This window comes from Protomyctophum parallelum, assembly GCF_964188405.1.
Source record: "Protomyctophum parallelum genome assembly, chromosome: 21".
NCBI lineage: Eukaryota > Metazoa > Chordata > Actinopteri > Myctophiformes > Myctophidae > Protomyctophum > Protomyctophum parallelum.
Window position 1 is genome coordinate 37822457 of NC_139713.1, and position 14226 is coordinate 37836682.

At 48.3% G+C, this 14226-nt stretch overlaps 1 protein-coding gene across 1 annotated transcript in view; it reads left to right on the forward strand.

Moving 5' to 3' along the window:
* Positions 1-14226, forward strand: part of palm2akap2 (PALM2 and AKAP2 fusion) — a 121929-nt gene that overhangs the window by 47022 nt on the left and 60681 nt on the right. The window contains exons 4-5 of the mRNA XM_083793638.1: positions 12405-12519; positions 13534-13555. Of these exons, the coding sequence (XP_083649764.1) occupies positions 12405-12519; positions 13534-13555 (137 nt within the window). The remainder of the gene's footprint in view (positions 1-12404; positions 12520-13533; positions 13556-14226) is intronic.

A 14226-nucleotide genomic window follows, 5' to 3' on the forward strand; every position in this document is an offset into this window, starting at 1 on the left:
GCGTAGCATGCTGCAACTGTCCAGGAAGAGAAAATACTGTAGTTTCTACAGTTTCATTGGTATGTAGGTTTCTGAACAGTCCATAGCCCACCGACAAGAGACAAAGTGACTAGACAGGAATCTTTTAATGAGCATTAGTGAGAGGACTTGGAAGATAATGTTGAAAATGAGTGAAGTGCAGTAAAATAAAAACAATTCAATAATATATTAGGAGCCAAATGTACTTACAGCAGTAAAGTACTGGCTTTGTCCCTCTGACTGATATAATTATCTTTAGATTATTATCACTATTGTATAAGCGGCATGTATATGTTGTGGCTACTGAAGGTGGAGCTTACTTTATACACAGTTAGCTAGTTTATTTCAGTGGTTCCCAGCCTAGTTGTCACAGCCATCCCACATTAAAGCTGCTGCATGAAAGAGACCCGTTTAGCCCGCAGGCTATAGCTTATCATTAATGCTAGAATAACAGAAGCTGTGCTCTAACTCGGATAGCGTGGCGGTTCGAGGTAAGTCCGGGACAACATTGGTCTGCGGTCAGAACAGTGCTGCACTGATTGAATGCTCACAGTACAGTACAGGGGGGACACAGTTGTGATTGTGAATCAAGTTCAACTCATTCAGCCTGTGGCTGAATGGACCTGTTGTGCTTTTGGTAAGTAAGTGAATAAGGTTACAAAATGCACAACGCATTAACACATTACACTGTGTTTTTCCAATTAAACTTAAATGATAATTACTCGGCTGATGTCCGCTGGGAGCGATGCCCGCTGGGAGCGATGCCCGCTGGGAGCGATGCCCGCTGGGAGCGATGCCCGTTGGGAGCGATGCCCGCTGGGAGCGATGCCCGTTGGGAACGATGCCCGTTGGGAGCGATGCCCGCTGGGAACGATGCCCGCTGGGAACGATGCCCGTTGGGAGCGATGCCCGCTGGGAGCGATGCCCGTTGGGAACGATGCCCGTTGGGAGCGATGCCCGTTGGGAACGATGCCCGCTGGGAGCGATGCCCGTTGGGAACGATGCCCGTTGGGAGCGATGCCTGTTGGGAGCGATGCCCGTTGGGAGCGATGCCCGCTGGGAGCGATGCCCGTTGGGAGCGATGCCCGCTGGGAGCGATGCCCGTTGGGAACGATGCCCGTTGGGAGCGATGCCCGTTGGGAGCGATGCCCGTTGGGAGCGATGCCCGTTGGGAGCGATGCCCGTTGGGAGCGATGCCCGCTGGGAGCGATGCCCGTTGGGAGCGATGCCCGCTGGGAACGATGCCCGTTGGGAGCGATGCCCGCTGGGAGCGATGCCCGCTGGGAGCGATGCCCGCTGGGAGCGATGCCCGTTGGGAGCGATGCCCGTTGGGAGCGATGCCCGCTGGGAGCGATGCCCGTTGGGAGCGATGCCCGCTGGGAGCGATGCCCATGCCCGCTGGGAGCGATGCCCGTTGGGAACGATGCCCGTTGGGAGCGATGCCCGTTGGGAGCGATGCCCGCTGGGAACGATGCCCGTTGGGAGCGATGCCCGTTGGGAACGATGCCCGCTGGGAGCGATGCCCGCTAGGAGCGATGCCCGTTGGGAGCGATGCCCGCTGGGAGCGATGCCCGCTGGGAGCGATGCCCGCTGGGAGCGATGCCCGCTGGGAGCGATGCCCGTTGGGAGCGATGCCCGTTGGGAGCGATGCCCGTTGGGAGCGATGCCCGCTGGGAGCGATGCCCATGCCCGCTGGGAGCGATGCCCGTTGGGAGCGATGCCTGTTGGGAGCGATGCCCGTTGGGAACGATGCCCGCTGGGAGCGATGCCTGTTGGGAGCGATGCCTGTTGGGAGCGATGCCTGTTGGGAGCGATGCCCGTTGGGAGCGATGCCCGTTGGGAGCGATGCCCGCTGGGAGCGATGCCCATGCCCGCTGGGAGCGATGCCCGTTGGGAGCGATGCCTGTTGGGAGCGATGCCCGTTGGGAACGATGCCCGCTGGGAGCGATGCCTGTTGGGAGCGATGCCTGTTGGGAGCGATGCCCGCTGGGAGCGATGCCCGTTGGGAGCGATGCCCGCTGGGAGCGATGCCCGCTGGGAGCGATGCCCGTTGGGAGCGATGCCCGCTGGGAGCGATGCCCGTTGGGAGCGATGCCCGTTGGGAGCGATGCCCGTTGGGAGCGATGCCCGTTGGGAGCGATGCCCGTTGGGAACGATGCCCGCTGGGAGCGATGCCCGTTGGGAACGATGCCTGTTGGGAGCGATGCCCGTTGGGAGCGATGCCCGTTGGGAGCGATGCCCGTTGGGAGCGATGCCTGTTGGGAACGATGCCCGTTGGGAGCGATGCCCGTTGGGAACGATGCCCGTTGGGAACGATGCCCGTTGGGAACGATGCCTGTTGGGAGCGATGCCCGTTGGGAGCGATGCCCGTTGGGAGCGATGCCCGTTGGGAACGATGCCCGTTGGGAGCGATGCCCGTTGGGAACGATGCCCGTTGGGAGCGATGCCCGTTGGGAACGATGCCCGTTGGGAACGATGCCCGTTGGAAACGATGCCCGTTGGGAGCGATGCCCGCTGGGAGTGATGCCCGTTGGGAGCGAGATGCCCGTTGGGAGCGATGCCCGTTGGGAGCGATGCCCGTTGGGAGCGATGCCCGTTGGGAGCGATGCCCACTGGGAGCGATGCCCGTTGGGAGCGATGCCCGTTGGGAGCGATGCCCACTGGGAGCGATGCCCGTTGGGAGCGATGCCCGTTGGGAGCGATGCCCGTTGGGAGCGATGCCCGTTGGGAGCGATGCCCGTTGGGAGCGATGCCCACTGGGAGCGATGCCCGTTGGGAGCGATGCCCGTTGGGAGCGATGCCCACTGGGAGCGATGCCCACTGGGAGCGATGCCCACTGGGAGCGATGCCCGTTGGGAACGATGCCTGTTGGAAACTATGCCCGTTGGGAGCGATGCCCGTTGGGAACGATGCCCGTTGGGAGCGATGCCTGTTGGGAACGATGCCCGTTGGGAACGATGCCCGCTGGGAGCGATGCCCGCTGGGAGCGATGCCCGTTGGGAGCGATGCCCGTTGGGAGCGATGCCCTCTGGGAGCGATGCCCGTTGGGAGCGATGCCCGTTGGGAGCGATGCCCGTTGGGAGCGATGCCCACTGGGAACGATTGTGAGTGTCCGCTGTCCGTGTATATTCTTGGGCCAGGTCATCACGGAGAGGGAAACCACAGAGCTGGGTTCAAAACACCCAGGGGTTTAGGGTCGGTGACGTATCACCCTGGGGTTTAGGGTCGGTGACGTATCACCCTGGGGTTTAGGGTCGGTGACGTATCACCCTGGGGTTTAGGGTCGGTGACGTATCACCCTGGGGTTTAGGGTCGGTGACGTATCACCCTGGGGTTTAGGGTCGGTGACGTATCACCCTGGGGTTTAGGGTCGGTGACGTATCACCCTGGGGTTTAGGGTCGGTGACGTATCACCCTGGGGTTATTGTGTGTCACGGTCTATGACTTGCCGAACTGAACTCTCTCTCACACTCACAACCAGCTCAAATGCATATACTGTAGATGTAAGTATGACATCAGCAGCTTATTAGATTTAGCTTTCTGACCTAGTAATGGGCATTAAACACTAACATCCGTATTCCGAGGATATAACATTCAGCAAAAAATAGCAAAGCCATAAGCTCACAACATGTCACAACGCAACGCAACACATTGAGACACACACTATGAGCTTGTACAGTAGATCAGGAGAAGTAGTATTGGTATACAGTAGGTGGTTAAACCTCCTTTTATCCAGGTGTGGATTAAGGTCACCATACTTTGTCAAGTCACACGTTGAGCTGAAGCATAAAATAGGCTTGGATTTCTCAGTAGGACAATATTAAATAAACAGGGAAGAGAGAAGAAAAAGTAGGAACAGTCATATGAGAGAGATTTATGCCCCGTCAGCTACAGTATAAAGCCCGAGGTATGTACTTAAATAGCCAATTCATTGCAGTATATCTTAAGCATTACACAAGGGAACCCAGGTGTAGCCTTTGTTTGTGCACACGTGTACATTTGTTTCAGGCCTATATAGACATCCCGTTTTCCCTACATTGTCAAGTTAATTTACTTGGCAGAATTGAACAGGTTGTCAGAAAGAGTATACATTTACAAAATGTACGTTTATATATCATTGCTGTGCGTAAATAGCAGATCTACAAGCTCAGAACTGAGCTCTACAAAAAGGGTGTGGCATCTGTATTTACACACCATCCCAGAATAACCTGTAACCCAGGCAACCACAGACTTTCCACTACCCACTACAGATAGGGCAGCAATACGCTATCTTCTGAGTGTGTGTGTGTGTGTGTGTGTGTGTGTGTGTGTGTGTGTGTGTGTGTGTGTGTGTGTGTGTGTGTGTGTGTGTGTGTGTGTGTGTGTGTGTGTGTGTGTGTGTGTGTGTGTGTGTGTGTGTGTGTGATGTGTAGATTGATGTAGGTTTGTGTTTTCACATAGGCAGACAGACAGGCAGGCAGACAGACAGACAGACTTAGACAGACTTAGGCCTCGTACACACATGTCGGACGAACATGCTCTGTTCCGTCCGTGTTTCATGGCCGCCTCAATGCTTTTCCGATGGAAGTCACGTGGTTTGACCAAACACTCGTGTTTGATTGCCCCCCTCCCCCCATCAAACAAACGTTTGGTCAAACCACGTGACTTCGATTGGAAAAGCACTGAGGCGGCCATGAAACACAGAAGGAACAAGAACGTTAGTCCGTTGTGTGTGTACGAGGCCCGAGAGAGCAGAGCAGTGGTGATTTGAGAGAGACATCCTATCATTAAATACATGCGTAAACAGTCAGCAGGTCCGGTCCGTTCCGCTGACCTGCGGCCACACTGAGCTATTCTAGATGACTGACTGCTGCTCCACACTACACCACTGTGTATTATTCTATACGGACGTGGCCACTGGTGGTGGGCGCTGCAATTTGCTACAACAGTTGACTGAAGCATGCTGTAAAAAGACACAGAAATAAGTCATAGCAGCAGCAGTACAGATGCGTGCGTGCGTGCGTGTTCATACAGTATAAACACGTGTCATTTTGGATACCTATAAATTTGTCCAATCCACCGCAGACGGCCAGTTCCCTGTAGGTGAAAACTATAAACATGCTCCTTTGTTGACACCAAAACCCAGATGAGAATTCATGATAAGTTAAAGCCAGTGCAAAACAACACAAGCGCTTTAGACAGAGTGATGAAGAGGACCAGCCACTGTTGTGTAACTTGCTCCGTCTATTATTGTGTTGCGATGGTGTCGTGGAGGTAGTTCAAACCATCTTTGGGTTTTTTGCATTTATTTGTTGCGCTTTGTTCAAGTACAAGCAGTTAGCAAGCGTGTCCGGCATCGCCATGGGTTATTATTACGGATTGTCCCGATCACTTAGGCCATATCACAATAGAACAATATCCAAAATCACAGATAATATCCAGTGTAAAATCACGATATGGATATAATATTGATACTAGCGATCGGCCCCCCGATTTCCGATCACGTGATCAACCCTAGTTGTTATTACACTGACAGTGTATGGCTTCATGACGTGTAGTGCCGATCAGCGCGTTGATGTCTCGGTACCGTTTGGCCCAGTAGGGAATGTCCCGATCACGGTTTGTTTTGCTCCCCGTCCGATTCCGATCGTTTGATTTTGAGTATCTGCCGATACCGAATTTATTTTCCCGAGACGATATTTATATTTTTTACACTCATGCCAGTGACATCATAATAGTACAATATCCAAAATCACAGACAATATCCAGTCTAATGTCTTGATATGGATATAGTATTGATACTAGCCCATTCTGAACGGGCACCCATTTTGGTGTTAGCATCATGTCGTGCTTTAGCTATTTAAAAATAGCAGATCTACAAGCTCATATCGCGCCACCAAGTGGCGCGATACGAGTTTGTAGGTCTGCTATTTTTTTTTAATTGAAGAACGATTGACATTTTTAGAATCTGATCTCAGGTCAGAATGGGTCAATCAGACCAGTGTGTGTCCAGTGGAAACCTCGTATGAATCTGATCTCAGGTCAGAATGGGCTAGGGATGTCCCGATCACTCTCTCACTCTCTCTCTCTCTCGCCCTCCACCTCTCTCTTGTAGATCGACAACATATAAATAGGGCTACAGAGAGAGAGAGAGTTCATTGATCTTGGTAAAATAAAATTGGATGGAACAGAACTGGAATAACAATAATATTACAATAAGCATTTCTAATGGTGCTCTTCTTGCGTGAACCCGTTTCAAGAGCATGCCCTCTATTCTCTACACTGGACATGAACAAAGTATAGTATTATTCAAAACAAGTGCTGTATTAAACACCTTGAATTGACCACAATGTGCCAGAGACGGTCTCCTTTTGAAGGTTTATTTTAGCAAGGCGTCTAACGGAGACTAGAATGTAGAGAAACTGAGAGACTGGTGTCTGTAGTGTAGACCGAGACTATAGTTACAGGTATTTCCATTTGAGATTTTCATGCAATACAGTAACTCTTGTCAACCACTAGGTGTCCTTGCAGACCACACAGGTCTCTACACTACAGCGTCAACAGTAGCTGTAGAGCACTGCTAGACCAACTCCAGTGTGTGTGTGTGCGCGCGTGTGTGCACGTGTGTGCGCGTGTGCGTGCGTGTATGGTATGTATACACTCAATCCAGATTTGATTTACAATCTCAACACGCGGCTGTTTTTATGTGTGTCATACTGTATATAGCCACACCTGTTTTAAATGGAGAGTTTGTACGTCTGCCCTCTGGGAGAAGGTACAAAGAACCAAAGTGTAAGTACATCAGGTTTAAAGAATCGTTTGTACCAGCGTCAACTAAGATGTTGAACGAGACTCTGAAACAGCAGTGACTGTGAGCGCTTGGTTAGAGTAACCAGTGCCACACTATGTGTGCACTTGTGTAATGTTGTGTGTTCCAGAGGGGTAGCCTGAGCTAATGTGTTAGGTTTCTGGTCTAGAGGGGGGCGGGTCGCGGCAGAGATTTGCGCACGCCCTGATTGGATCTCACCGATCTGTCAGTCACCTCCAGCCCCTCCTCTCCCCCCCCCCCAGTGCACGCTATGTCACATCATTTGGAGCGACGCCCACCCCGGAAGGGTTGACTTCCACTTGTAGACCATAGTGGCCAATTCGTTCCTCCAGGCTTAGATTTCTTTGCCCCGACAAAAATGAAAGCCTGGTACCGAGGCTACAGCAGGGGTGAAAGCCCAAGACAACTTTCCCTTGTGGACAATACATTAGACCTTGACCTTGAGGGACAATAGGGAAAACTCTAACCCCAACCTCTAAACCTAACCTAACCTAACCTAATCACAACCTGGAACTTAATTGTAAAGCTATCTCTAAAAATCGTTTTTGTTTAACAATAAAACAACCATTCATCCAATGATGAACAGGAAAATGATCCTCACAATCAAATTCTTGTACTTGCACGCACGCACCCACGCACGCACGCACGCACGCACCCACGCACGCACGCACGCACACAGACACACCATGTCTGCTTTTCCCATAACCGTAGCACCGCGGCCTGCGCTTCATCGTCAGGGCGTGACACTGACATCACAGTCTACAGATAATGACTCTGCCAGACAGGAAGTAGAGAGATGCTGAACAGGAAGTAGAGCAGAAGGAGGGACATAATGAGGTCATTACCCTCAACAGCTAGACGCAGACTTAAGCAGTAAGCACACACACACACACACACTGGTGTGTGTGTGTGTGTGTGTGTGTGTGTGTGTGTGTGTGTGTGTGTGTGTGTGTGTGTGTGTGTGTGTGTGTGTGTGTGTGTGTGTGTGTGTGTGTGTGTGCGTGCGCGCGCGAGCGTTGTATGTTTTTTTTTTTCAGTCACAGGATTTTGGTGACTGGTGACATCACTTTTGTGCCGCTAACCCAGTATAAATCCCTGATTGGCTACGCTAACGCGACCTGTAGGCTTAACTGATTGGCCGCTTGTGCCACATAGCCTATCATAAATCAAATGGAATGACTTGCATCATTCTCGATATGCGAGGCCCCAAAGTACAATAGTATTAGTACCAGTGTAGAATGGTGGTGCCGTACTAGTAATTAATCATCATCATCATTTGGCTTCAATCGGATGATGCTAGATTGAATATTGCATAATGATAGTACACTCCCTACACGGAAAAAACTTTTTTTTTCTTTGGTGTTGTTCACCAGAGGGCGCCAGAGACTTGAATACCAGCTATGATTCTGTGACAAAGATAATCAATAAGGAAAGTGTGTTTTGTAGTTCAGAACTCCATGCTGCTAATGACCTCCTCTTCCTGGCTGGCTTACTGCATGATGTACAATAATACTAGGTACAGTATGTTAGTATGTAGCCTGTTAGATCAATGCTGTATGTTGCTCACCATACCCTATTCTGGTGAATAGCAGAGATAAGACTAACTATTCTGTATATCTAACTGTATATTTAATTGTATTTTTTTTTTTACAAAGGGGTGCTCTTATCGTCATACTGTACATCATCATACATCATATACATCACATTCCGTGCTCAGCCAATCAAATCATCTCAAATTTGGTACACACAAACACACAAAGTTGGGCATAGTAATAATCAATAATAATAATTTAAAAATCACACCCGTGTGAAGTGAGGGGCGCTCTTATCATCATACATCATCTCATTCCGGCCAATCACATCCTATGTCCAGCTTTTAATGTTACACGATGATGTAAAACTTGTTTGTGTTAACCCATTTTGGGCTGGAACCCCTTTTGGTGTTAGCATTATGTTATGCTTTAGCTATTGAAAAATAGCAGACCTACAAGCTCATAGCGCGCCACCGAGTGGCACACTACGAGCTTGTAGGTCTGCTATTTTAGAAAAATCGAAGAACGACTGACAGAAACATAGCTTTTTCAGAAAACTGTCAGGATGGACAAAGTTTGTGTTTACACTCACACTAAAAGCTGGACATAGGAGTGGCTAGCAGCGTCCCTCAAAAAAGAAAGCAAAAAACTATTACTTTAACTCTTAAGGGTAAAGGTCTATCTTCTCAGAGAGAATGTGAATGTCACTTGTGAAAGTCTGTTACTTGTCTGTCAATGTCACTTGTCTAGTAACCTAGCAACCTACTTACACAATGGAGGAGTTAGCTGAACTGTATTTTCTGAAGTTTACATTGAAACAAAACAGACGGGTTGACGGCCTCCTATTTTTTTGAATAGGTTCTTTGATCTCATTGTTTAAACAGAGGATTATTATTATTATTTTTAAATGTAGCATTGTTTCTGCCAATGCCAGTGTCAATGTCACTTGTTTAGGTGAGTTAATTGTCAAGGAACCAGCGTAAATACAAGGCCCCTGTATGACAATAGCCTGCTGACTATATGCTGATAACGTCCACTTCAAAATGGACAGAAGTCTTACGATGGCTATCCGACGTGTTGCTATATTTGGTAACAAGACTACTCGCCCCGTTTCTGTTTTCCTCCCAGAATTTTCCCCAGTGAGGGGTGGGAGAGGCTGGACAGCAGACGGCTGGACTTTGAATTTCTCTAACTATAAACTTTCATGACAGCAGAACAGCCCAAGTACAAATATAATTTATGAAAAGCTACTACATTGAAGTCTGTTCACAGAAGTTGTTGTAGGCTATGTGGGGAGTATCTGACGAGGTACCATTTGAGTGTGCACAACCTTACATATACTAAATAATACTAAATTGTTTATAGGGTAAATATAAGTAAAATAATATAGCCTTTCTACAGGAGTATCTTTTTATATTTTTCCAAAAAGAATACAAACAGCCAATAGCATATTACAAAGTTATCCCCCTCACTGGTGACAATTCCGGGAGGAAAAACGGGCAAGCACCGGGGCGAGTCATCCGGTATTCCTATATTTGCTACATTCTTGCTAAGAAGACAATAGTTGTATTAAAGTATCTAACAGGGTCACAGGCAGTGGGCCCTAGTCCAGAAAAGGTTGAGAACCACTGGTCCTAAACAACATGATATCTTAATAGCATTCTTTGCGGATAACATAACACATGTATAGTATTAGTAAGATCAACATACTGTATATTCTGCAGAGTACAACTAGCATCTGTCAAAAAATAAAAGTTAATAAGGAGTGGTATGGGAAGATGGTTAGCGTATGAGTTCTAGGGAGTGAGATTTTAGGAGTGCTAGGTGTGAGATAATTAGTCCTATGGGTGACTGCTACGGGTTGGATAGATAAGAAGTGCTAGGGGTGTGATATATATAGGCTAGGGGTGAGTGTTAGGGGTTGAGCTAGATGCAGTATGGAGTTCTAGGGAGTGGAATACTGCAAGGTGGTGAGATGGATAAGGAGTGCTAGGGGGTGAGATGGATAAGGAGTGCTAGGCGGTGAGATAGATCATTTGTGCCACCGGTGAGCGAGTGCTAGGAGATGAGGTATACAGCAAGGAGTGCTGGGGGGTGCAATAGATGAGGAGTGCTATAGGGGGTGAGAGCATAGGGGGTGCAGGCGGACGCTTATCAGACACGGCAAAAGTCTGACATGCGCGAATCACCCGTTGCTCGTGACATGCGTTGGACCGCATGCGGTTAGTTAGGTTACGGTTTGGGGTAGGGTGTCGGAACTAATGACTGTTGGCATGTCGGAAACTTATGCCTGTACCCGAGAGTATATATAAGGAGTGCTAGGGGGGGGGGGGGGGTGAGATATAAGGTGAGGTGAGTTTTCAGACCTCATCCTTGATGAGCACCACCTGTGACGATAAGGTTGATGGAGGTTGTGATCCAATCAGAACAGGGCTCTGTCTGCAGCACCGTGGGAAGGCTCCGTCTGCCACTGTTCATCTTCATGGAACCTTCAGTCACACGCGCGCGCGCAAGAATGAACGCGCACATGTTCAGTGCACACAAATATACACACGCAGCCACGCACGCACGCACACACACATTCCTCCATGTGTCCCAGAGGAGTGTGTTCAGAGGTATTGTGAGTTCTGGCACTCAGTGAGGAAGCTCCTCCTCCCTGACGGGCCGGGCTTCCTAGTATTGTTGTCACATCCCTCTGTGTGTGTGTGTGTGTGTGTGTGTGTGTGTGTGTGTGTGTGTGTGTGTGTGTGTGTGTGTGTGTGTGTGTGTGTGTGTGTGTGTGTGTGTGTGTGTGTGTGTGCGTGTGCGTGTGCGTGTGCGTGCGCGGATCTCATGTCAGATGCATGTGATGTGTGTGAGTGTGGGCTGTTGTGCAGGTGCATAGTTACAGTACATTTTTTGTCGTTGAACTCATACTTGCAGTATACTGTACAATATGCAGCCTCACGTAGGCAGCAGACAGTCTGAGATCTCTGCCTATACTGACATGTCTGAGATCTCTGCCCATACTGACATGTCTGGGGACTTATTAGAAAGGTAGTTCCTGGGAATGGCCTCTAACAAACCTACGCCCCTGCACTGCTTTGGAAACCAATCATGTCACTGCACTGCATGTCACAATCGGCCCTAAGACAGTGCAGTCATAGACATAATAAAATAAAGGCTAGATGGCTCACGGCGGAGTCTCCGACGTAGTTCACCGGCGGCCATCTTGCTGCCGTCCTATACAGTGCAGTACGTTCTGTGGTAGCCATGGTGATCGGCTCGAACAAAAATACTCGCTCAACATCTGACGGATTTACAAGCGGTTTGGTTTGTTACAAACGTTATCAACGTTTCTAGGATTCAGGATGGTTATCTGCTGAATGTTGTTTCTCATTATGAACGTCATAGTGAATAATATGAGTATGCGGACGTCTCTGACGTTTAGAACAAACCAAACCGTTTGAAAATCGGTTGAGAATTGTGCAAGTTATGGTTGTTTAAAACCCATTTTGGTGTCAGCATCATGTTATGCTTTAGCTATTGAAAAATAGCAGATCTACAAGCTCATATCGCGCCACCGAGTGGCGCGATACGAGCTTGTAGGTCTGCTATTTTTGAAAAAAATCGAAGAACGACTGACATTTTTAGAATCTGATCTGAGGTCAGAATGGGTTTAATCAGACCAGTGTGTGTCCAGTGGAAACCTCGTATGAATCTGATCTCAGGTCAGAATGGGTTAAAAAGTACATGCCCCAGTTATGACTGCAGTTTTTACGGCATGGCTCCAAGTCCCAGCAAAAGTAGGTACTGCAGCTCGAGAGGCACTGGGCCTGTCTACAGTAGTAATCTAATCTCATCTCATCCCATATCTCATTTAATGTCTGATTTCATTGCATCTCTAGTCAAATCTAATCCAGTGGTTCTCAACCTTTTCTGGATCATTCGAAAGGTTATTTGCGGCCCACCATCTGTCCACTTAACACGGGTGTCATCTCTAATCTCACCTATTCTCATTTCATCTCATTTGACCCTCCTCTTGTTTTGTCTTATCTTTCTTCCAGGCTCGAGTCAGAGATTGTTACGCTGGAGAGTGAAGAGTCCCAGATCTCTGCTAAGGAGCAGGTTCTACGGGAACGTCTGCGAGAGACCGAGCGCTCTATAGAAGACCTACAGAAGGTACAAACCATATTGTGGTGTCACCCTCCATAGGGTTGGTTTGGTTTGGTTTCCATGTTCCCATAAAACCCATAGTCTGAACGGCATAAAACCCATAGTCTGAACGGCGCAGCGTGAAGCCATGAGCTGAGGCAGAGGCTGCCTCTAAGCCAATGGGAGACTTACCCATAAAACCCATAGTCTGAACGGCATAAAACCCATAGTCTGAACGGCGCAGCGTGAAGCTGTGAGCTGAGGCAGAGGCTGCGGCACACACACTGATTATAGATAGTTAGTTCATAAATGAGAGCTTTCTGCACCTGGCCTAGCTCTGGTCCATAGCTCTAATTTTGCATTAGAGCTATGTTACTATCAACTTCCGCCGCTCGCATGAATGCAGACCAGCCTCTCCTCTTTAGCGTAAATAAAAAGAACGCTTTTGCTACTCACCAAAACAAAGGCGAGTTGTGTCATTAGAAAGCCTACTTTCCTTAGTGGACGCACTCTGAGCCCCCCACCACCACACGTATAAACTTTTTCCTCCGGTAGAAAAAAATCCCTTTCTGGCCAAAAAGTACCGTTTATACGTGTGGTGGGGGGCTCAGAGTGCGTCCACTAAGGAAAGTAGGCTTTCTAATGACACAACCCGCCTTTGTTTTGGTGAGTAGCTAAAACGTTATTTTTATTTACGCTAAAGAGGAGAGGCTGGTCTGATTTCGATTTGAGATTTAAAACGGTAAGTTCCATAGCCTTACTGCACAGGGCAGAATCGTAGAAGCAGTAGGAGGCTATGGACCAGAGTCATTCTTGTTCCTTTATCGTTACCTCAATATTGTTTTTTTAATAAATTACAAATATAAAAACATACAACATAATAAAAATGCATTCTGATTTTCTTTCACTCCCAAGGATAATACTTTTGTATACATTTCATTTTGTCGTCATAATGTATGAATTTAATGTGAATTGAATGAATGCGGTGATAATCCACTAGGTAGCAGCATGGTGACACTGTTTCTCTTCTGTCTCTTACAGAGTCTGATGATTACAGGTGGAGGTAAGACCTCCCACTCACTCAGCAGTACTAGTTACTGTGCACCTGTTATTGTTAGGTCGTCTATTTTCTCTGAAAGTTTGCCCCACAATAATGTAGGGACACCCTAGGGTTCATTTTGGTTAACTCGGTGTTGTGTTCGAGCGGTTGTAATGCGTGCCTGTTGTCGCGTTTGCATTGTTTGTGCTCATTGTCAAGGAAAGCAGGCGCTCTGGTGGCGCGGTGGTAATGTACTGTTTGTAGCTGCCCACCAACACTGAGTCTGGGGGTTGGAATACACCTCGGTGCGTCCGGCTTTGTCCAGCATCTATCTACACCAGTGGTTCTCAAGCAGTAGTCCGGGGACCACCAGTTGTCCTTGAGGGGATTCCAGGTGGTCCCCAGCTATAAATGGAGAGTTTGTAACCAGACTTTGTAAATATAGATCTTTAACTCTTGAGACTCTTGAGACTCTTGAGACCAAAAGGACCCTTACGGCTCCATTTGGTTTCATTTCCGCTCTTAAGAGTTAAATTATTGTTAAACATCTGTGTTACTTACCGGTAATCTACAGACTACTAGTCTACACACTTATAGAATGTAGAAGAATTGTTATTTTGCTCAACAAAATGAGTTCTGGGTCTTGAGAGGCTAAATGTCATCATCAATGGCGGTCCAGCTCAAAATGACCTCGA